This window comes from Rattus norvegicus, chromosome 12 (genome assembly GCF_021556685.1).
Source record: "Rattus norvegicus strain SHRSP/BbbUtx chromosome 12, alternate assembly SHRSP_T2T, whole genome shotgun sequence".
Classification (NCBI taxonomy): domain Eukaryota; kingdom Metazoa; phylum Chordata; class Mammalia; order Rodentia; family Muridae; genus Rattus; species Rattus norvegicus.
Genome location: NC_141545.1, coordinates 16,713,508 through 16,735,602, shown reverse-complemented (window position 1 = coordinate 16,735,602; position 22,095 = coordinate 16,713,508). Strand labels below are relative to the sequence as shown.

The 22,095-nt window shown below is 49.1% G+C and overlaps 1 protein-coding gene across 1 annotated transcript; it reads left to right on the top strand.

Annotated features, from left to right (window-relative positions):
• Nucleotides 1-10,948: 10,948 nt before the first annotated feature.
• Nucleotides 10,949-21,857, top strand: Nptx2 (neuronal pentraxin 2). Its single transcript, NM_001034199.1, is given in 5 exon segments — nt 10,949-11,570; nt 13,211-13,427; nt 18,554-18,798; nt 20,258-20,437; nt 21,216-21,857. Coding segments are annotated over 5 exon segments (1,299 nt in total). The 5' UTR covers nt 10,949-11,141; the 3' UTR covers nt 21,444-21,857.
• The last annotated feature ends 238 nt before the right edge of the window (nt 21,858-22,095 follow it).

Below are 22,095 nucleotides of genomic sequence, written 5' to 3'. Positions count from 1 at the left end.
ACATCTGAGCGCCGTGCTGGATAGCTTTCTGTTAACTTGACACAAACCAAAGTCATTGGAGAGGAGAGAGCGTCAATTGAGAAAATGCCTGGGGGAGGGGGAGGTTGGGGATTTAGCTCAGTGGTAGAGCGCTTGCCTAGCAAGCGCAAGGCCCTGGGTTCGGTCCCCAGCTCCGGAAAAAAACAAAAAACAAAACAAAAACAAACAAACAAAAAAAAAAAAAACAGAAAATGCCTCGGAAAGATCTAGCTGTAACCAAGCCTGTGGTGATTGATGGAGAAGAGGGCGTGGCTCAGCCCGTTGTGGGTGGAGCCATCCCTGGGCTGGTGTCCTGTGTAGGCTGCACAAGCAATCATGAGGAAATAGCCAATGAGCTGCACCCCTCCATGGCCTCCGTGTCAGCTCCTGACTACAGGTTCCTTCCAAGTTTGAGTTCCTTCCCTGACTGCCTTTGATGATGAACTCTGATATGAAAATGTAACCCAAAACAACCTTTCCCCAAGTTGCTTTCGATTATGGTGTGTCATCAGAACAATCGGAATCCTAACTAAGACGGGCACTTACAATATACCAGGCCCTATCTAGTAGAGACACAGAAGCAAACGAAATAGTCTTTATCCTTCATAATTATCAGCTGAGACTGTTTCTCCTGACGGTTTATCAGTATAACCTTCAGCACAGCGACTGGTATTTATGTAATAGTTCAAGGATTCTGGTTGGTTTCAATTGGGAAGGAGCCAGCCATCCGTCTGCCTCACTGCTCACCCCTGCCACAGCCCCCAGCAAACACACACTTCTCTCTTTACTCTCTGGCTTTGGCGGTTTTCAAACCAAGACTCAGGATACCGCTTATGGGTTTAAAAATAAAGATGAAACGTCAAAACATCAGTTTGTAGCTTTGAGTGATGTACTTAATGCAAATTTATTTTGTTATTGGAGTTTAGACATTGAGAGAGTTCTTTTTTAGGAAGAAGGCTGCACGGGGGAAAACCGAGACACAATAAAAAGGCTGGAGTCAAAGCTTTGACCTTAAATATCATACACGGACTCAGACTCTTTCGGTTTTCATACGCCATGAGGATTTTTTTTATGTTTTGGCATTAAATTGACCTTATCTGTCAAACTCAGAAACTCAAGGCTACGGTACAGTATTACACCTTTGTTTTCAGAACCTTTAACCACTTTATGCAGTGTTCAGGAAGCTAGACTTAAAGCCACCCAAGATACAGTATCAGTTTCCATAAAAAGGCAGGATTCGTTCTAGTTGGGGAGCTAAACAAAGATTGATTTTTGTCACAAAGGGAAGAGGGCCTTATTCGGAGAACAGATGTGTTTAGGGATGTTTAAATCGAAGGGAAATACCTTCCAACCCTCTTCAGCTCATAAGCCGGACTGCATCACAGAGCAAAAGAAGAAAAGAGCCTGGGTGGCCTGAGCAGCGGCTTCTGCAACAAAAGCCCTGGTGTGCATAAAGGGCTTCTCTCACTTCATGTGGTCCAGGGCTGAGCTGGAATGGCCATGGGACTTCTGAACCACAGGAGAGCCTGTTTCCCTGCTGCAGGCTGGTAACGGTCCAGTTCCTCTCACACGGGCAACGGAACTATGACATCCCGTCTTTCACTCAGCAGATGCTCAAGTTTCCTTCCCAGTGCTGTGATAAAACACCCAGACCAAAAGTAACTTAGGGGAGGAAAGGGTTTATTCCAGCTTAAAATTCCAGGTTACAGTCCTTCGCTGAAATCACGCAGGAACTTGAAGGTGGGACCGCTTGCTATCCTGTGCAACATTGCCACTCACGAGGAGACCACTTTGCAGGCAAGGAAGAGACCCAGTTATACTCAGCTAGCTTTTTTTTTTTTTTTTTTTTTTTTTTCTGCCTTGAAACTCTGTAGACTAGGCTGGCCTTGAACTCAGAGATCCACCCACCTCTGCCTCTTGAATGCTGGGATTGAAGGTGAGCATCATCATAGTATTTTTTTTTTAAAAAAACACAGTTCAAGGCCACACACCTACAGCCCGCTATGGGCTGAGCCCTCCTACATCAGTGAGTAGAGAAAACACTTCCTCCCCAGATGTGTTTGCCAACTAATCTCATCTAGGAAAGTCCTCAACTGAGGTTCTCTCAGATGACAGGCTGGGCCAAGTTGACAGTGAAAGCTGACCAGAACAACTAGGAAGAGATGGCCTTAGTTGTGAACACCAGAATTCTGGCGGGGGGGGGTGGGAATAGATGATTCAGGGGGGAGGACAGAGCTGTTCGAGTTTTTGCTCACATTGGCTGCTAAGGAAGGAAGAATGGGTCCCTTCTCTTTAGGGGTGTGGTCCCTGCTATGTTTACCGTGCTCCATTGGGAAAGTCCCACACCTGTGCATATAGGGAGATAGTAAATGGACTCTGTTATTTTAAAGCGAGTGTATGACGTTGACAGGGAGTCAAGGGGACGGATCTGGGAGGATTTGGAAGGGGGAAGGAGGAGGAGTATATGATCAAAATACATTATATGTGTGTATGAAATTCTCAAGAATAGATTTTTAAAATAAGATAAAATTACCCATTCTAACAAAAAAAAAATTAGTGCAAAGTCTAAGGCCACACCAATCCTAATCTGTTGGTTTAAATTTTTTAGTTTTTTGCTGGAGAATCTGCTTTGGCTGAGACCCTCCCATTTCAAATATGCTCTGGGCTCCCGAACCTCTGACAATACTGGGAGAGGTGTCTGTTCTTTTACAGCCTCACCTTAACCTCCCCCGAGGGCTACAGTTAAAGACCTGCAGGTTTAAAAATGCTAACCCCTGCAGCCCTATTAGCAGGAGGCTTCCCTCTCGGGGCACAAGTGGAGACATTTCAGAAAAGAGATCTGTAGCCATTTAAGACACAAATTCCCACCTTCCTTTGCTCAGCTAAAAACCCAGTATTGTTACTACTCAGTCTGTTCCTCCTCATATTCGTTCCATCCCAGCACTGACCTCATCTTTGTTGCGGATGATAGGTGAGTGATACCTACTAGAGAGGAGATAAATTTATCTTGAGGTATCCTTGGAAACAGCAAATAGATTTGAAACAGAAGCCTGTAAGTCAAGAGATTACTAACTACATATCCTGTTCTTCCGCCAGTGGGTTTAATCATCCCCTCTTTTGCCTTCTCTTCCAAATACCCCTTATGTTAGAGCCTTTCCTTGTTGTTACAAAATAACTTAGGAAATAGCTGAGGGTAAAGGAGTTACTTCTTTTGAGTCAGGGTTTCTGTGGAGTCAGTTCACGGGTGCTTGACTCCATCTGCTCGGACAGAGCACCAAGGCAACCGGAGCATGAGGAGGAATGGGCTGTTCACTTCATGGTGGTCAGGAATCAGAGAGCACAGAAGGGACCAAAACAAGATAAACTTTCATAGGTGCACTTCCCCTCTCCACTCCCTCCCCACTCCTGTACATTCCAGCATGGTTCTACCTCCTCAAGCTTTTTCAGAACACCCCCAAAACGGTGCCACCAAGTTAGGGATGGAGAGCTTGACACATGAGTGGGAGCAGAGGGTACATCTATATTCAACCTGAAACACCTGGCATTTCCCGACACCCCCTTCCTTGTCCTTTTCAAGGGCTAATTCCTAACTTCTTTATTAGAGTAGAATATCCATGTAAACAATTTCTCTACAGTTACAGAATGGATTACATGTTAAACAAACCCTTCGTTTCTTTCTTACAACACTATCATAGTTGTGAACCATAACATCTAACAGATATTGGTGAAAAGAAAGAATAACATCTGTCAGACCCAACGGTTACTGGTGAGGAGCTCAGAGTCCAGTAGAAAAGATACTGAGCCAGAGGCCTGAATAGTAAGACAGTGCCCAGTAGATGACAATCCTTTATTACGACCAAATAAAGTCAATGTAAGCTTTAAAAGTCATTTTATTATTCACAATGTGTGTGTGTGTGTGTTTCTGTGAATATGTATACCATGTACATGTGGTTGGTGGAGACCAGAAGGAGGTGCTGGATCTTCTGGATCTAGAATTACAGGTGGTTGTGAGGCCCCCAACATGGGTGCTGGGATCTGAACTTGATGCTCTGGAAGAAAAACACAGTCTTGACAGCTAAGCTATCTTCTCCAGCCCCAAGGTGAACTTCTTAGAGGAAGAAACTTGTAAAATGGGGCCATGAAAGACAAATGGGTTTTCTGGTGCTAGAAATGGGAGAAGGCATGAGGGCTGGGTATAAAAAGCATCAGGTCGTTTAATTTCGACAAAAGGGCAGGTCAAGGGATGTAACAGAAAATAGAGCTGAACAGGAAGGTTGGGAGCGAATGAAGGAGACTGATAGGTTTACGGATTTATAGGGAACTCTTGGTGATATCTGAGAATAGGAGATACTTGGTTCAGGAACGGTGAACACCAGTGGGGAGATGCTGAGTTAGACAATGTGGTTTGAAGAACAACACTAGTGGAGTTGAAGCAGTGCCAGTGGAGTTGACACACAGAAGAATTAGGGCCCAGAAAGGGACTGGGATTTCAAAGTATTGGGAGAAATGGAGGAGATTCAGAATCCTGTGGAAAACGTTAATGATGCCAGAGATAGGGCATGTGGGAGGTTGAAGCGAGGGATGGCTAGAGGCATGATGACTTTAGTTAGGGACGTATCAAGTTAGAGGTTCAGGTGTTGAATTCTTGAGATGGTCAGCATACAATTAATTAGATCCTGGGGCCTCATGAAGATCCAAACCAGTAAAGACAATTAAAAGTGTAAACTTGTAAACATATAGTGAGAGAACTGAGAGAGCTGTGAACCACTCATCTATGGGCATGTGCATTGTGGTGGTTTGAATAAAAATGGCCCCCATAGGCCCACAGGGAGTGACACTGTTAGTAGGTGTGGGCTTGGAGTAAGCGTGGCCTTATTGGAGGAAGTGCGTCACTGGAGAATGGGCTTTGAGGTCTCAGAAGCTCAAACTCAGCCTGGTGGTTCACAGCCTCTTCCTGATGTCTGTGGATCCAGATGTAAAACTCTCGGCTACCTCTCCAGCACCCTGTCTGCCTGCGTGCCGCCATGTTTCCCGCCATGACAATGATGGACTGAACCTCCCAACTGTAAGCCAGCCCTAATTAAATGCTTTCCTTTGCAAGAGTTGCTGTAGTCGTGATGTCCTCACAGCAATAAAACCCTAAGAAATAAAACCAAGGAACGTTTGTTGAAGAAGGAAGGAAGGAAAGGAGTGGGTAGGAAGGGAGGGAGGCAGGCTCAAAAAGAAAAAAAAAATCAGAAGAACACAGTAACATAGAAACCTATAATGGAAAGTCTGTAAAAACATCCATCAAGTGTGTGTGATATCTATCCATAGATAGATAATATCAATAGATGGATGGATAGATGGATGGATAGATGGATGGTTGGATGCATGGACGGATGAATGGATGGATAGATAATCCACAACATACATTTGTAAGTCAGAAGACAATTTTTAGGAGTTTTTTTCTCCCTCTACCATGTAGGTACCAGAGATCAAACTCAGGTGGTCCGGCTTGGCACCAAGCGCCTTTACCTGTTCAGCCATCCCCCAGCTCTAGTGGGAAGTTCTAATACAAAGTACTCTTTTTTTTTTTTTTTTGGTTCTTTTTTTCGGAGCTGGGGACCGAACCCAGGGCCTTGCGCTTCCTAGGCAAGCGCTCTACCACTGAGCTAAATCGCCAACCCCAATACAAAGTACTCTTAATCGACAATACTAAGTGCTTTGGGGAGCAAAGGAGTCACTGCAACTGATAACCATTTATTCATTTTTAACAAAGTCGTTCTTGGAGAAAAGACAAGCATTTTCGGGGTTAGTGAATAAGTTAAGAAACAGCAAAGAGAAAAGACATTCTCACTGAAGATCAAAGGCTCTGCTGTTAAGTAGCCATATCACCTTTTAATCTTTTAAAGACTGTTTTCCAGTCTTTGGATTTCTACAGAATGGCTTCCAGCTTGGACTTTCAAAGGCTCATACAAGCGGGAGAGATGGTTCAGTGGTTAAGAGCACTGACTGCACTTGCCAAGGACCCAGGTTTGGTTCCCAGCACTCACACGGCAGCTTAGAACTGTCTGTAACTACAGTTCAAGGGGGTCCAATACCCCCTTTCTGTCCTGGGCTCCGGCACGTGCATGGTGCACACATGCGTGTTCACGCACACTCACACGTGCGTAAAATGAAAAATAAAATGCAAATGTTCGCACAAGCTATCTGTGCCCAAATGATATGGCTACAGTGAGCTACAATCTTTGTCATAATTGGGTCAATTTTTCATCTCCTCTGTGTGTGCGTGTGCATGTGTGCAGCATGTGTGAGAGTCAGGGGAACCTTGACTGTCAGTCTTTACCTTCTGCCTTGTTCAAGGCAGGGCTTTTTTGTCACTTCCACTGTGCATGGCAGAGTAGCTTCTAGAGATTCTCCTGTCTTTGCCTTCCCTTTTCTGGTAGGCACACTACAACATTGAGTTCTGGGGATTTGAACTCAGATCCTCACATTTGCATATTCAGAAGTCTCCCCCTCCCCCCCTCCCAGCCATCTCCCCAGTTCCAATTTTAGACAGGCGTACAAAGGAAGTATTATCCCTAGTGTTTCCAAATATAGAGGAATTGAGAGACTATGCTCTTCGATTTCCTCAAAGCAAACCAACTTCAAGGGGTCCTTTTGTGTGCTTGGGGTGAAGCTTGGGTTTTATATTAGGCAAAGTGCTCTACCGACCGAGTTACGTCACCCCAGCAAACTCAGTGTCCAGAGTCCGTTCCCTTTAGAAAGCACGCTCGCCTGTTATTCCTGGTTTCTAGTGATCTATTCTATTGCTAGGGATCAGAAGGTTCCACCGAGCCTTCATTTGTTTGTTGAGACCATGGGGTTACATTAACAAGCCGTTTTCCCCAAACCATGGCTGTCTACCCACTTGTAACAGGCCCTTGCACAGAGACATTTTCTGAAAGTCAGTGTTTCCTGTCACTTGCTCCAAAATTAAACACAAAGATACATCATTCAGGAAGGAGCCAGATGCACCAAAGGGGGGAAATTTTTTCTTTATCAGAGGGGGCAGGCTCCTCTTACATCCCATAGCAATTTAAATTCGTTTGCTGAAAAACGGTAACACAACCGGTCTTTTAGATGGGTCCCTTTGCATAAACACCAAGTTAGCATAAATGCAAAATGGTTCACATGATTAAATCTTTATAACACCATAATTTATCTTACACACGTACACACACATGGGGGGCGGGGACAGAGAGAGAGAGAGAGAGAGAGAGAGAGAGAGAGAGAGAGAGAGAGATCTTTTATTTGCTGAGTTCTCAACTCTCATCATCTCTCTGAGGAAGCTGGCTTGTACTGCCCCAGACTCTTACTGTGTGTAGCCCTAAAGGAGAGTGTACAGAGTAAAGGGAAATTTTAATTTTGTTTTTAATAGGACTTATATAATTCAGGTCTAGCTTTGGTGGGGAGAAGGGGAAGAAAAGTGCATTAGCATTTACTGTGTGCCTGCTCTACGCTAAACATGTCTGGGAACACTGTCTCGCGCAAGCCCAGAAACAATGCTTGCCCATAAATTTACTTTTAATTTTAGAAATGAGGAAACTAAGGCTTGGGGAGGTTAAGCTACACTCTCAAGTTATAAAACTGGGACTGAGACAAGAGCTGCCTGACTCCAAACTAAGGCCCTTTCCATTTTATTGGGCAGTTTGGTCTAGTGAAAAATACACTCATAAAAGGGTATTAGCATTTTATGTATTAAAGGGGATTAATTGGGATCCCTTAGCGCCTCCAGCACTGAATCCCATGTGCGCGCGCGCGCGCGCACACACACACACACACACACACACACACACACACACACACACACACCCCATTCTCAATTCCCCTCTGGCTGAAATTCAGCACCGAGGACAGTTCCTGAGTCATGTTTGCAGGAAGCTGTCCTTGAATTCTGTGCTGTTGAGCTCACACCCCCATTCTTGACTTCCCAAGTGGCTGAGAGAGGAGGAAATGCAGAAGAGAGAAGGGGGGGGCTGTATAAGATGGGTTCCTCTGACACCATGGTGGAAATTAGCACATTTCCCAGAAGACCAAGATAAAAATGCATGTGAGAAGAACCAGGGAGCCAAACAGATGGGGCAATAAAATGGAGGTAGAATGAGCTCATCAGGATTCCCAGCACACGGCACATGGGTTAAGTCCGTGCTGGGCTCTTGGCTGACCTGGGAGGAGCAGACATAGTGAATGAGTGGGTGGTTACTATGCTGTGGCATTGGTTACACTAAGAGATTAGGTGGCAGTGATTCACTGCTGCAGATCTGCACGACTTTCTCAAGCAGCAGGAAAAAAATCTGTGGGCCCTGGGCTCTGTCACTGGCACAGCCGTCCTCATGGGTAGCGTGAGTCATGCGTGCAGGATCTTTCAGGTAGATGGTGTCCGTGCTGGGAGGAGGAGATCAAGGCAGAGATCCCATGCTGTCAGGAACAGGTTACAGCCATAGCCACGGCATCTCCTTGTATGAAAGTCTGATGTTTACACAACCAGCCTGCCCTTCTGTACTCTGCCTTTGCTACAGGCAGTTCATAGCCCGCACAGAAGAAAACCAATGTTTTGTAATGTCTACCACACGGAAGAGTGAGTCCTTCCTCCCAGAACTACCAGGCTCTTGAATGAAGCCACAAGGGCCATTAAAGAGTTGAGGCTAATTGCCTTATCTTTCCTCCAAGGTCCAAAGAGGAGAAAATGGCTTGCCCCAAACCACTTAGCTAGTAACAGTTGGCATTGGGACTGGAACGCCTCATTCTTAAACCAGCAGATTTTTTTTTTCCATTGTACCGGGAAGGCAAAATAAAACTGCAAATAGCATAAGTCCTCTGGTTTTACTGTCTCCAGAGAAAATAACACCCTCAGTGCCTGGGTCCTTCCACCTGGGGTTGGGCAACTTCATTTCTCATAGTGGAAACTCTTGTAGGAAGTCTGACAGCAATTACTTTGGGGATATATGCTATTTTTATGTCTTCTTGTATGTCCCCTTCTTTGGTCAGGAGGAAATTAGAATTCTAGAAATGCACTTGATTTAATTATTAAATGGACAAGCCTCGGCTCCAAGTAGTTGCAAATATGAATTATTAGTCCGTGTCATGAAAGGACTGGAGAACTACCTAGGAACAGTAATAATCTATTGTCACAGCCAATTAAGATTTGCCCTGCCCTAGGAGGAAGAGAGCATCAAATCTGTGAGAGGAAACTTCAAGCAGCATTGCCTATATTTGGATGGTTCTGAACATGCCTGGATTTGGTACCTTACAGTATCATCTAAAAAAAATGTCCTGTTTTTAGAAAGTGCCTTTGAGATGTTGTTGCCTTTGCGATCGCAGTTCGTGTATGTGTGGGTTTATTCGAGCTTTTGAGTTTCCATGCAGCCAAAGAAAGAAGGTCTAGGAAGAAATCGTACACTCAAGGTTAAATTCAACAAGGGGAAACCTCGCAGTGAGTGTAGACCAACAAAGCCATTAGCCCAGTATTCACACACAGACCATCGCCGCCGCCACCACCCCCCCCCCAACCCTCCTGCCCCTGCCCCTAGTCTACACCTTACCTTTTCTGGGGATGAATACTCTTACCCGAGCCATCCCCACTTCCTTGTCCCCTGCTCTGGATCCTGTGGAGACCGAATTTCCTATCTGTAGTCTTTAATCCTTGAAGAGATTTTTCATGAATAGAACTTTCCTTATAATTTAGCAACACTGTCCTTGAAAACCCCACAACTATTTACATAACGGAAGCTATTGTTTGAAGTGCAAAACAGGTCAGAATTTGGTTTCTAGAGATTAATCACCGCAGTCTATTTTGTATTATCATAATAATTTCATTTATTTCGATACAACTTGTTTTCAAAATCAACCCCAGCCTCTGTGCACAAGTGACAAATCCATTTGTTTCTGGTCGAATGGATAATGTGATTAATGACCTTGCAATAGGATTTCTTTAAAAAGAGGCAACTTTTTTATTTTTTTCGTTTTTAATTCACAGTAAACCAGCTCAGTCTGTAAAGTGTGTAACGGTTCTGAACTTGTAAGCCATGAGTAAGATTTTTGAAATAACACCCCCGCCCCAATCTTTTGGGGGCATTTCTGGGTATTAATATTAGGTTCTTTCCAACTGGGTGTAAAGTGGACTTGTTGAGCTCCCCCATTAAAAAGAACAGGGCACCATTCCACCCCATGGCCCCATCATGTTTATTCCAGTTGGATGGTCTCATCAAACCGAGATCATGCTAAATAAATAAGGCCATGCCTACGCACAAGAACCTTCGAGTGAACAAGTGACTACAACCTCCTGGTTTCCTGTGTTGGCATCCCCTCTTTTCTTGCAGCATCCAGGACCCATTTCTGTCCCTGCTGGCCTGAGTATTTGTTGTTGTTGTTTTGTTTTGTTTTGTTTTTCCCCTTGAGTTCTCTGGGGTTGGATCTGGGATTTGGAGACGCCTACGGATTGTCCTCCTCTGCAAGTGACCGTCGTGCTTCCTGCATCAGAACGAGGAAACCCACGCGGGCCGCGGGGGTGGCTCGCGTGGAAGACCCGGGTTCGAGTACCGCTGGGAGAATTTCTCCTTGGGAAGTGGAGTCATCTCCATCAGGGTTTCTCAGCCGGAAGCCGCGCCAACAGCTCTCATCGTGGGCGTCCAGGTATCCCCGGGGCTTCTCCGACCGTGAGGGGCCAGTCAACGCTTTCTACGACCGTTTCCGAAGCCAAATTTTCCTTTCCTAAGGAGCCTTGGGGACCCTGCACTCACGCTGCAGGAATCCGGCCCACGGTAGAGCCCAGCTTCCCCGGCCAGCTTAGAGACGCGCCCCCGCCCCGCCCTCCTCATGACGCGAATGCCGGAGGACCAATCAGAGAGCGCGGCGCGGGCCCCACGCGCCTGTGGCCCCACCCTCCAAGCTTAAGAAAGGGCGCGCGGGCAGAACCCCAGCCAGAACGCCGCGCAGAGTGGAGAGCTGTATTCTGCGACGGCAGGCAGCGCTGGTGCTGGCGTTTCCCTGCTTGCACGCGGTTCCCTCGAGCGCCGCGCTCCGACCGACGTAGCCGGCCGCGAAGGCGCCCAGACGGCAAGCCAGCGACCCATGCTGAAGTGAGCGCCCAGGTCAGCGAGATGCTGGCGCTGCTGACCGCCGGCGTGGCGCTCGCCGTGGCCGCGGGACAAGCCCAGGATAACCCGATACCTGGCAGTCGCTTCGTGTGCACCGCGCTGCCCCCCGAAGCGGCGCGCGCCGGCTGCCCGCTGCCCGCGATGCCCATGCAGGGAGGCGCGCTGAGCCCTGAGGAGGAGCTGCGAGCCGCTGTGCTGCAGCTGCGCGAGACCGTCGTGCAGCAGAAGGAGACGCTGGGCGCTCAGCGAGAAGCCATCCGAGAACTCACCAGCAAGCTGGCCCGCTGTGAGGGACTAGCCGGCGGTAAGGCGCGCGGCACGGGGGCCACGGGCAAGGACACCATGGGCGACCTGCCGCGGGACCCGGGCCACGTCGTGGAGCAGCTTAGCCGCTCGCTGCAGACCCTCAAGGACCGCTTGGAGAGCCTCGAGGTAGCTGCGCGCGGTGGCATCTAGCGGGTGGAGGTTCCCCAGGGATCGCGGGACGGAGGGTGAGGGAAAAAAGGGTACGTGGGCTGGTTGGGCGCCCCCATCCACGGGGAGAGCTGAGTTCGGGGTTGGCTCCTGCTCTGGACCTTACTGGGATGGCATCCCTTCTCCTTGTCCTCTTCTATCCCCTGGTTCGATGAGAAATGTGAAATCCTCCCCCACCTCTATCCGGTCACGCGTGGGGACTTACCCACTAGACTCACCGTGAACTTAACCGAGGTTTTTTACTAAAGAACCCAGACCGCCAGGTCTGGAGTGCAATACCCGGTGACCCGGCAGCCTGTTTCCTCTTTGCAAACCTTCGCTCTCCGAAGCGGGACACGCTCCCGCTGCCTGTTCCCAGTGCTGAGGCAGTGCCCAGCCTGAGGTCAGCCGCCCCTAGGCATCTGGTGTTTTCTTTGACAAATTGGATCGGGGAGTGGGAGGACTGGGTTTGATCTGCAGAAGAGTGAAGGGGGAAAGCCAGCGACCCCAGAGTGTGAACAAGCCCCTTATTAACCTCGAAGACGCCTCTATTCATCGAGTCAGAATTTTTAAGATGCCTTTAGCTATGACTTTAGAGGAACGGACTTTATCCCGCTGTCTTCTGCCGTGGGTAGTTTGGAACTTTGGGGCAGGGGAGAAATCGTCAATTAATTTTCATCTTCCTTCCCACCTTGTTTAAGAAGTGTGGACATTTCTGTTAACAGCATTTATCAAAAATGCCTATTAGCAAAATTGAGGTTTAAATTACAGGTGTTAATTATCGCTAAATTATCGGAGTGTTTCTTTTGGCATGATTGCTATATACAGTATTTCCAGCATCTGTGGATCCTATGAGTCATGATTACTGAGAGCTGACACTTCTTGAGTTCTAAGTGTGACTCAGGCATATTATTTAATTTTAACCCTTGTAATAGAGAACGGCACGAGGCAGGTCCAGTTTTCTACAGTTTATACTCTGGAACACCGGGACACAGAGATTCAGGAGCTTGCCAAGGGTTCATGGCTGAGGGTGGCTGGCTGCTTCCGAGCCAGCGAGCCAGCGAGCCAGCGTGACGGCAGAGGAGTGAAAGAAATAGGAAGTGAGGGTTTGGATACAGTGTTAAAAAACGGAGCTGTCTTTTAGTAACGTCTTGTCCCAGGAATATCTCAGAGCCCGTTTGCCCTTGTGCCATTTTGGAACTTGGGGGACCGTGTTCCTTTCTAGATGAAAGCTTACTTGCTTTGAGTCCCAATCATTAACTGTTTGAAAAGAAAACTCTTGCCTGTGTTCGGGGCTCTGTATGACACAGAATTATAGATGTTGGCTGAATTTTTAGGCTTTTTGGTAAGAGGAGAAAAGCAGCTTTTGAAGAGGAGAAAGTGAGATTCACAAGTTTCAAATATTGAAGGGAAGTGATTTTTTGTCTGACTTTGAAAGCCTTTCCCTACCAAAAAAAAGGGGGGGGGCATCAGTGAAATGTTCTCTTTTGAGCCATGGGCACAAACCGATGCCCCTTGGAAGCGCCTCGCTGTGTGGCTGTGCGCTTGGGTCACTGGAGCTGCGTGTTACAGTTTCTATTCAACTGGCCTGAATCTCTCTCCCTCCCACCCTTCCCAAGCTCCAACTCCACACCAACGCGTCTAATGCCGGGCTGCCGAGCGACTTCCGAGAGGTGCTCCAGCGGAGGCTGGGGGAGCTGGAGAGGCAGTTGCTACGCAAGGTGGCCGAGCTGGAAGACGAGAAGTCCCTGCTCCACAATGAGACCTCGGCTCACCGGCAGAAGACAGAGAACACACTGAATGCACTGCTGCAGAGGGTGACTGAGCTGGAGAGAGGTGGGTGCCCGGTGCCTGATGCTCTCAGTCTGACAGTGGCCTCCTTTTTACCATCAGGCAGATCTAGGATTTCCATTTATGGGCAGCCGTGAAACAGTGGTAATGGCACAACATGGAGGTCATCCTTAGATGTTTGGGTGCGTGACACAGACTGACTGCTCACAGGGATTAGCTCCTAGCCCTACCAGCGTTAACCCCTGGGGAAACAAAGGCCCTCAGGACTTGCTTGGGTAAGCAGCCTGACCTCTGACCTCCTGCTGGATGGGCAGTTTAGCCTCTTAACCACAGCAGCCTTTTTAACTCTGGGCAGCCTGTGGAATTCTGGGTTGGTGGTGGAGGGTATAGAACGATAATCTCAGATTCACGAAGATGACAGAGGCAATTTCAACGTCGTGATTGACAGGAGACCACCCAATAGAAAGCTGTCCCTCAACCCTTGTGGGCAGGCTCAGATGAAGGAGGGCATGAGCTAATTGGCGTCCCACAATGCCTTCCTGTTTTCTGTTTTTTTTTTCTTCACTTGCTTTTCTTACAAAGGGATTAAGAAGGCCGCTTATCTATTTGACTTATGTTCTGGGTTTTTTCTTTTTTTTTCCTCCTTGAAACAGCATCTCGTTAAATAGCCTAACCTGGCCTTCGGCCTCCCATCCGCCTGCCTCAGCCTCCAAATGCTGGGATTACCAGCTCGTGCTGCCCTCTCTGACTTGACATTGATTGTTGAGTTTTCAAAATAGTTTCTTCTCTGTCTTTCTTCTACTGCTAGGTGACATCAGGAGACTCACTGGGTCTCAGAGTCTTCTTCAAAGGCAGAGCAACTGCCTCTGAGTCTTGCTTGCCAAGAGGGAGAGCTGCTCCCCTGTCCCCTCCCCCCACACACAGTCACAGTGGATCCTTGAGAGGCTCAAGGCCATGGAGTGAAAACAGTAACTGAAAAGGGGTAACTAGGATCAGAGGGGACTTGGTGGCTATGCACCTTCCTTGGCACAGTGGTCAGCTTGCCAGTAAGGAGACAGGTCAGTCAGTATAAATCCAGAGAACAGACATAGTACCAGGTAGTATGCTAAACGCACCACGCATTTCACAGATGAGAAAGTGCTCACCACCCAGACAGACAAATTTCCTGTACGGATGCTCCCACTGAGGCACTTGTCACAGGGACATAAGCCTGAGCCTCCCCATTATCTGGTCTTGAACCCTAGGCCAGTGGAAAAGCCTGTTGCTGTACTTAGTAGCTTTTCCACCTCTTCTACACCGGAAGGGATAGTCAAAGCTCAGGCCAGCCATGATGGTTCTGACACACACACTCTTGCCCCTTGGTTCGAAATGAAAGCCCACAGCTGAACAGGCCACTGGATGCTGGGCTAACAAGAGCCAAGCCTCTGTACAACAGTGGTTTAGGGAGCACCTGAGCTCCCTCATACTGTACACACGCATGCGTGCACGCACACCAGCCCACACACACATAGGAGTGCGTGTGTACGTATGTGGGTGTTTTGCTTACATGCATATGTGTGCCACATTTGCACCTGGTGCCCATGGAGCCTAGAGAGGGATGTTCGACCCCTTGGGGCTGGAGTTAGAGATGATCGTGAGCTCCCTGTGGGTGCAGAGAGATGAGCCCGGGGTTCCCTGCAGGATCAACAGTATTGTTAATTGCTGAGCCTTTGCTGGGCCGTCTCCAGCCCCAGACTTCCCGTTGACTCCCCCACCACAGGAATGCTAGACTTTTCCCTTGTCTTCCACCTACTCAATTCTGGAGTGAGTCTTCAAGGAAAGTGACCATCTGGTAAGCCATTTGCTTCTGGGCACTTCCAAGTTTAAGCTCATTCTGCTTTATGTCCACGGCAGAAGGGTGTGTATATACTCAGCCCCCAAAGTGCACCATGAGGTGAGCTCCACCGGGTTCCTTAGAAGCATCCAGCCGAGCCCCATAAAGGCTCCAGCATGTGGCCAGTTAGGAAGACTCGGGAATGTCTATCTTTTGGTCCATCCTTCTACATCAGGTAAAAGCCAGATGCTTGGCTATGGTTCTGTATCTTCCTCTCTTAGCCCCGGACAGGAGTCATGTCAGGTTCACATGAGGCAATGATGATGCTTTCGGTCTCTGCAGACTGGAGAAGTCCGGTAGCGATCCCAGGGAAGAAACGGCTTTTTTTTTCTTTTTTTTTTCTTTTTTTTTTTTCTTTTTTTCGGAGCTGGGGACCTGGGGACCGAACCCAGGGCCTTGCGCTTCCTAGGCAAGCGCTCTACCACTGAGCTAAATCCCCAACCTGGAAGAAACGGCTTTTAACCCTACAGGGCACGAAGCTCTTTATAGCCCAGAGCCCGTGTCCTCAGTGTACCCATTTCTCTTGTGTGGGAGACCTTTCGTCTGTAACGGCTTCAGAGTCTGGGCCCTCAGACCAGGGGCAGCTGGCTGGGTGCTGAATCCACCGACATTAGCCTGAGAAACCAGAACTTCCTCCTTCAAAGCTCCAGACTACCCGCCCCCTCCTTAGGCTTGTCCACCACCTGCAGTTTCTGATTTATTGGTCAAGCCTTTTAATTCCTTAATTGGTTCTAACTAAGTTTCTCTGAACCTCCAAGCTGTTTTATTCAAATAAAGGGTACCCGTCATCAGGCTAGAGCCCCTTCCTTGCCTCTCAGCTCTCCCAGCTCTAATTAAACCTATCGTTGTCACCGACCTAATGATATTACCGACCCTGAGTCTTATTAAATTGGCAGGCCTGCCCACCTGTGAGCATAGAAGCCATTTCTCCTTATTAGATAATGATGCCTCCATTAAGAGCACAGCCATTTGCCACTCGAAGACTGAGCGGCAGTGGCTGCGTGTAGTGGAGTGACAGACTTCTGGCCCTGTTGGTTCAGGAGCTGGGTGACCTTAGATAAGTCGTTTCTCTGAAGCCTCAACACAACGACCAGTTCAACCTACAAAACTGGAGTGGGCGTTGTCTGGGTCTGTGTTTTTCTTCAGCATAATGAGGGGCAAGCCCTTGCTTTCTCGGTGGCTTGCTTCAGGCGCTTCAGACAGTCAGATCTCCAAGTCTGGGCAGGTGCTCCATAGCCCACAGCCTGTTTTGAGAGATGCCTACCCTGGGGGGTCAGGAAGGATCAAGGAGACTAGTGACCACAGAAATACTAGCTAGAAAATCCAGAGGGATCAGAAAGGTGACCTGGATGCTGCTGCTGGGCTGTGCAGGAGACATCTTCAGATGAGGCCTGAGGCCTGGAACTTTTCAATCTTGAAATATCGTAATGGAGTAAGGTTGTCTGATGTGTGGCCCTTTAAGGGCTTACTAAGTAGTTGAGTGGCGGGATCTGATCCTTATGCAAAAGGGAAGCAAGCTGTCGTTTAGGCCTTTCAGAGAACCATGTTGCTTCCTGCAAACTTTGGGCAACAGAGCTGTTACATTAATCTGAGCTTAGGTCAAGATGATACTAAAAGTTCCAGGCCCTGTAAGAGCTCGTTTTCAAAGACTTCAGATGTGCCGTGTATAGGAGTATAGGAGGACAACCTGAGATGGGGGAACGGGGAGGGGGGGGCTTACCACGAACAGTAAGGTCTGGAAGGTCTAAAGGTCTAACCAGGTGTTAGCCTGAGGAGAGCAGCCCTGCGTGCATCTGTCTCCCCAACCCCCACTCCACGTTCCAGAAAACAGTCCAGCAATGCAGTCTTCTCTTGAGAAGGAAAGGCTATGTCAGGAGCAAAGGGTTTCCCAGCAGGGACTGAGACAAACTGTCCCTTCTGAGGAAAGCTGTAGGGTGCACCCCAAGCCTGACTCCTTTGCCTGAGCAGTGGTAAGCATTTACTATGGCAAGCAATGCAGGCTTACCCGTCCACAAGTGTTTACTGAGTGCGCCGGTCCCTGGAGTCATTCCTCCCCCAATCCCTGGTCCCTTGGGTTTCAAAGCCTGCCCTTAAGAAAGAAGACAGAGGGACAGAGTGCTCAAGGAAAGATGGGAAGAAATAAGACATGGTTGAGGAAGAACAAGAAAATTAAATCCAGTGTCTCTAAACCCTTCCTCCCCTTTGTAGTCATTGAGACTGTGAGGCTCAGTGGTGATCAGAAAGGACCGGAATATATATTGGGTGTTTTGTTTTTTTGTCTGAGTTACTTGTGGATTCAAAGAAGCCTCTTGCTGGCTGTGGGAGCGTGTGTGTGTGTGTGTGTGTGTGTGTGTGTGTGTGTGTGTGTGTGTGTGTGTCCAGTACTTGCTTGGTGTCTTAGTCAGGGTTTGTATTCCTGCACAAAACCCTAAGACACTAGGCTTTGTGAGTTCAAAGCCAGGCTGGGCTACAGGTTACATAGCAAGGCCTTTACTCAGAAATAGATAAGAATGAAGAGGTCTCTTAAATATTTTATGTGTGTGTATATGTACATAGGCATGTGTATGTATGCCGTGTGTAGAGACCAGAAGAGAGCATTAGATCCCCTGGAACTGGAGGTACAGATGGTTGTGTGTTGACGTGTGACTACTGGAAGTTGAACCTGAGCGCTTTGGAGGAACAGCAAGTGTGCTTAGCTGCTGGGCCATCTCTCCAGCTCTGAGGCCTATTTCCCTATCCTAAATGGTGCAGGTAGGCTGGATATGGGCGTGCACACCTTCAGTCCCAGCACTTAAGAGGCAGAGGCAGAGGATTGAGGATCTGAGTAGGAATTACAGGATAAAAATACACAGTGAGACCGTCTCAAAAAAAGTAAAGAAAAAAAAAGGTAGAGACAAGTTCTCTACGGCATCTAGTGTATTCCTCACAATATATTCCTCTTCCTTCACACCTCTGGGAGCATCCTGGAGGCCATGTTCTTGCTGGTACCTCTCCCTGGATTCACCAGAAGGTCTCAAGTCACAGGCTTCTTGTGATTCTTTACCTTACCCTTGTCTTCTTCTTGCCGCTGTGTTAGAAGAAATCCCCACCCCCTTCCCCTTTTCCCCTTCCACTCTCTGTGGGCTGATTTCCCCCACTAGAATGTAGGCTTCTAGGAGTCAAGGACTGTCCCTAGGACTGCTGGGCTTGGGCACTTTGACCAGGAGCTGGAGTGCTTTAGTTCTGCCTGAGTGATGGGTCCTGGTGAGGGGTACGTGGCCCAGGCTACCCTGCTGTAACCTCTCTTCCTTCCAACCAGGCAACAGTGCATTCAAGTCACCAGATGCATTCAAAGTGTCCCTCCCTCTCCGTACAAACTACCTATACGGCAAGATCAAGAAGACGTTGCCCGAGCTGTATGCCTTCACCATCTGCCTGTGGCTGCGGTCCAGCGCCTCACCAGGCATCGGCACGCCATTCTCCTACGCTGTGCCTGGGCAAGCCAATGAGATTGTGCTGATAGAGTGGGGTAACAATCCCATAGAGCTGCTTATCAACGACAAGGTGAGGCCAGCTAGAACCCCACCCTGGTGTCCACGGGAGTAGACCCTGTGGGACATCAGAGCCTGACTGGCCTTGGCAGCCTATGAGGAGCCTAGCTCTGGGTCTGGCCAACAATAGGCAGTTGAGCATCCACACGTCACAGGAGTGGAAGGAGTAGGAAGGCAGGACCCCACATACACAGGCAGCCTTTGTGGCTCTCCCTAAATGCTGTGGTCGAGGGTACCTGGATGTAGATATACATTTTAAAGGGATCGGGTTTATTGTGATAAAATGTACACTTAACTGAGCTTTTAAATGGATGTTCAGTTTTAACTGGCCTTGACGAATGCAGACAGCTATATAATCACATCACAATTAACGTATAAAACAGTCCCACTGCCACACTGCACCATGTACCCTGTCATCAACTCCTGCCCAGCCTTTTTCAGCCCCGGCAACTGTTCCTTCTGCCCCACAGCCTTGCCTTTCTCAGAGCAGATGCTCCGTTTCCACAGGCAGTAAGGACTGTGGTCTCCGTGAAGTACTAGTTTTGAGCCTCTGACCACCCAGCCACCTAGCTGGGTGTGGTGGCACACCTTTTAAGAGTTTGGAAAGTTAATACAGGATGGCTGAATTTAAAGCCAGCTTGTGCCACACAGCAAACCCTGTCTTTAACCAAAGCAAATGAATCTTTTCTCAAGTCAGATCCAACACGATAAAAGAGTGCCCTTAGTCCAGCATTTGAGTGGCTGCCCCTGCTGTAGATGGTCCAGGTCCAGCCTACATTTGGGATGGGTGAAGAAGAGACCCTCGCCTGTCTGTGATCTTTGTCAAAGTGCCGCTGGGTGGAGTTTGTCTACTTTGGGAGCACTGCAGAAGTTGGAAGTTCTGTGGGACAGAGCGAGCCTTCCAGGCTTCTAGCAGGAACAACTTTCCTGAGCCAAGGATTTATTGTTCTAAATAACACTGTAATCCCTGAGAGCCTTGTTTCCTCTCCCTTTAGACCTCTTGTAAACATCCAAGTCCTGGGAGGGAGACTGCAGGTTGCTAGGAGACCAACAGTAACAACAGCACAGACCTGAGCTCACAGGCGTCTGGGGCTTGCCTGTCGTTGAGGGTGGGGTCTGTATGTGGACACTCATGTACTGTGCTCACACACACATGCATGTAGAGGCCCCCTGCCCTCCCCTTGACAGAGGCAAGGCTTCTACACACACACAGGTCTCTCAGTGCTGCCTATCGGGTTCCACACAGAGCCCAGGCTAGCATGGGAATCGGGAGCCAGGCCCAGAACCAAGAATGTCCGTTGTCCTGAGGCTTTGCCAACCAAGTGGGGCTTGATGTGTCACTGCTAAGACAGGGAAAGGAATCCCAGCGGGAATCCTGGACTGTGGAAAGGAGTAACCGGTGACATTCCTTCCCTGGAGAATCCCATGGGACCCAGACCTGCCAAGTCTCACCTGCGTGTTGATCCCCACAGGTCGCACAGCTGCCCCTGTTTGTCAGCGATGGCAAGTGGCACCATATATGCATCACCTGGACCACTCGAGATGGCATGTGGGAAGCATTCCAGGACGGGGAGAAGCTGGGCACCGGGGAGAACCTGGCACCCTGGCATCCCATCAAGCCAGGGGGTGTGCTCATCCTGGGGCAGGAGCAGGTGGGTACTCTCACGGATGCTGCAAAGGAGGCTACCCACCCCGACGCCCCGGCATCCCCTTCCTTGCTCTTGCCCAAGGTATCTGTCTCCCAGACCCTGCCACTCTGTCCCTGACAGCCAGCCCGCCCCATGAGTGAGCTCCCTGACTGAGAGAGGACAAAGAGCTGTGGAATGTCCTTGTAGTCACAGGGTCACCTAGTAGCTTGGCTTCAGCTGCCTTGTGGGGAAAACACTATAGGAAAGCATCTCCAGTGTCCCTGTGTCCCTGTGAGTCCCTGCATTTGGCCTCCCCTGGTACACAGTGGTACAAGTGACATCTTCCTGGACCTATTTCCTCAGGATCCCAGGATCGAGCAAAGGCCACTTAGGAGACATCCAGTGTACCTGGCAGGGCAGGGGGGGACGAGGGAGGAAACGAGATCTGGGACACTCGCTATCCTGTGAGGGTGACAAAGGAGCTGCGGGTCCCAGGCAGGGCAGAGCTAACTAGCGTAGTGATCACCAAGCTCGTAGAGGGCTTGCACTGCTCGGGTCCACTGCTTCTCCCCTGCAAGGAGCTGAGAGTCAGGCTTTAGGTGACTGTTGTTCCCCTCTGCCTCAGTTTCCCCTGTGTAAAGTGGGGGGGGGAGGCTATAGTAAAGCCACCTCCAAGACCTCAAATGCCATGGGGCTTCAGGACCTGTAGAATATATTGTTCCCTCCATCTTGCTTCCCTGGAAAGTCCGGAGGCCCCTTCTGTTTGTCAGCCTATCCCAGAGTGCCTGTTTCTACTTTCCAGGACACTGTGGGAGGCAGATTTGATGCCACACAGGCCTTTGTTGGAGAGCTTAGCCAGTTCAACATATGGGACCGTGTCCTCCGGGCACAAGAGATCATCAACATCGCCAACTGCTCCACGAACATGCCTGGAAACATCATCCCATGGGTGGACAACAATGTCGATGTGTTTGGAGGGGCTTCCAAGTGGCCTGTGGAGACGTGCGAAGAGCGTCTCCTGGACTTGTAGCTACCTTCTCCCTGTCCCAGAGGCCAAGAGCGGGCTGTTCTGGGGAGTTCAAGGCATCTATTCCCGAGTTCAACTAAAATCTCTGGCCTGAGTAGGAAAGAACCAGAGCCCCTAAGGCAGGCTGTGTGGCCTCCTTTGTCTTAGGCTCCTATGTTCTTACTGCTTTGTTCTTTGGTGGGAAGTGACCGAAGCCCTGGGAAGAGTCCTGAGCCACTTCCTGCTGGGGTTTCTAGTAAAGTCTGTGAGCCTCTCCACCCCTCCTGTAAATGCTAGTGCAACCCAGCCCTGCCTGTCATTTTGGATCCTTAGTGTCTCGTGTGTGCTTCCCGTCTGTCCCCTTTGATGGCTGTGTGGTCATCCTACCGGGGTGGCCTGGGTCCCTTGTGTGTGTAGCACATCCCTGCTTTTGATTGAACACAGTGCACAGAAGCTACCCGCCCCTGAAACAGGGTCTCTCCCTCAGTGTCATGTGCACTCTGGTCTCTCCCTCTGAGGGGACTGCAGCTGCTGGAGGGCCAGCTGCCCAGACAGTCCCCAGCATCCCCAAAGCAGACCCTCCGCCATGGAGAAAGTCCCCCACAGCTTCCCCACCCTCTGTCCACCTCTCAGACCCCACGCTTCTAAGGACCATTGCTGGGTTGGCTTTGAAAAG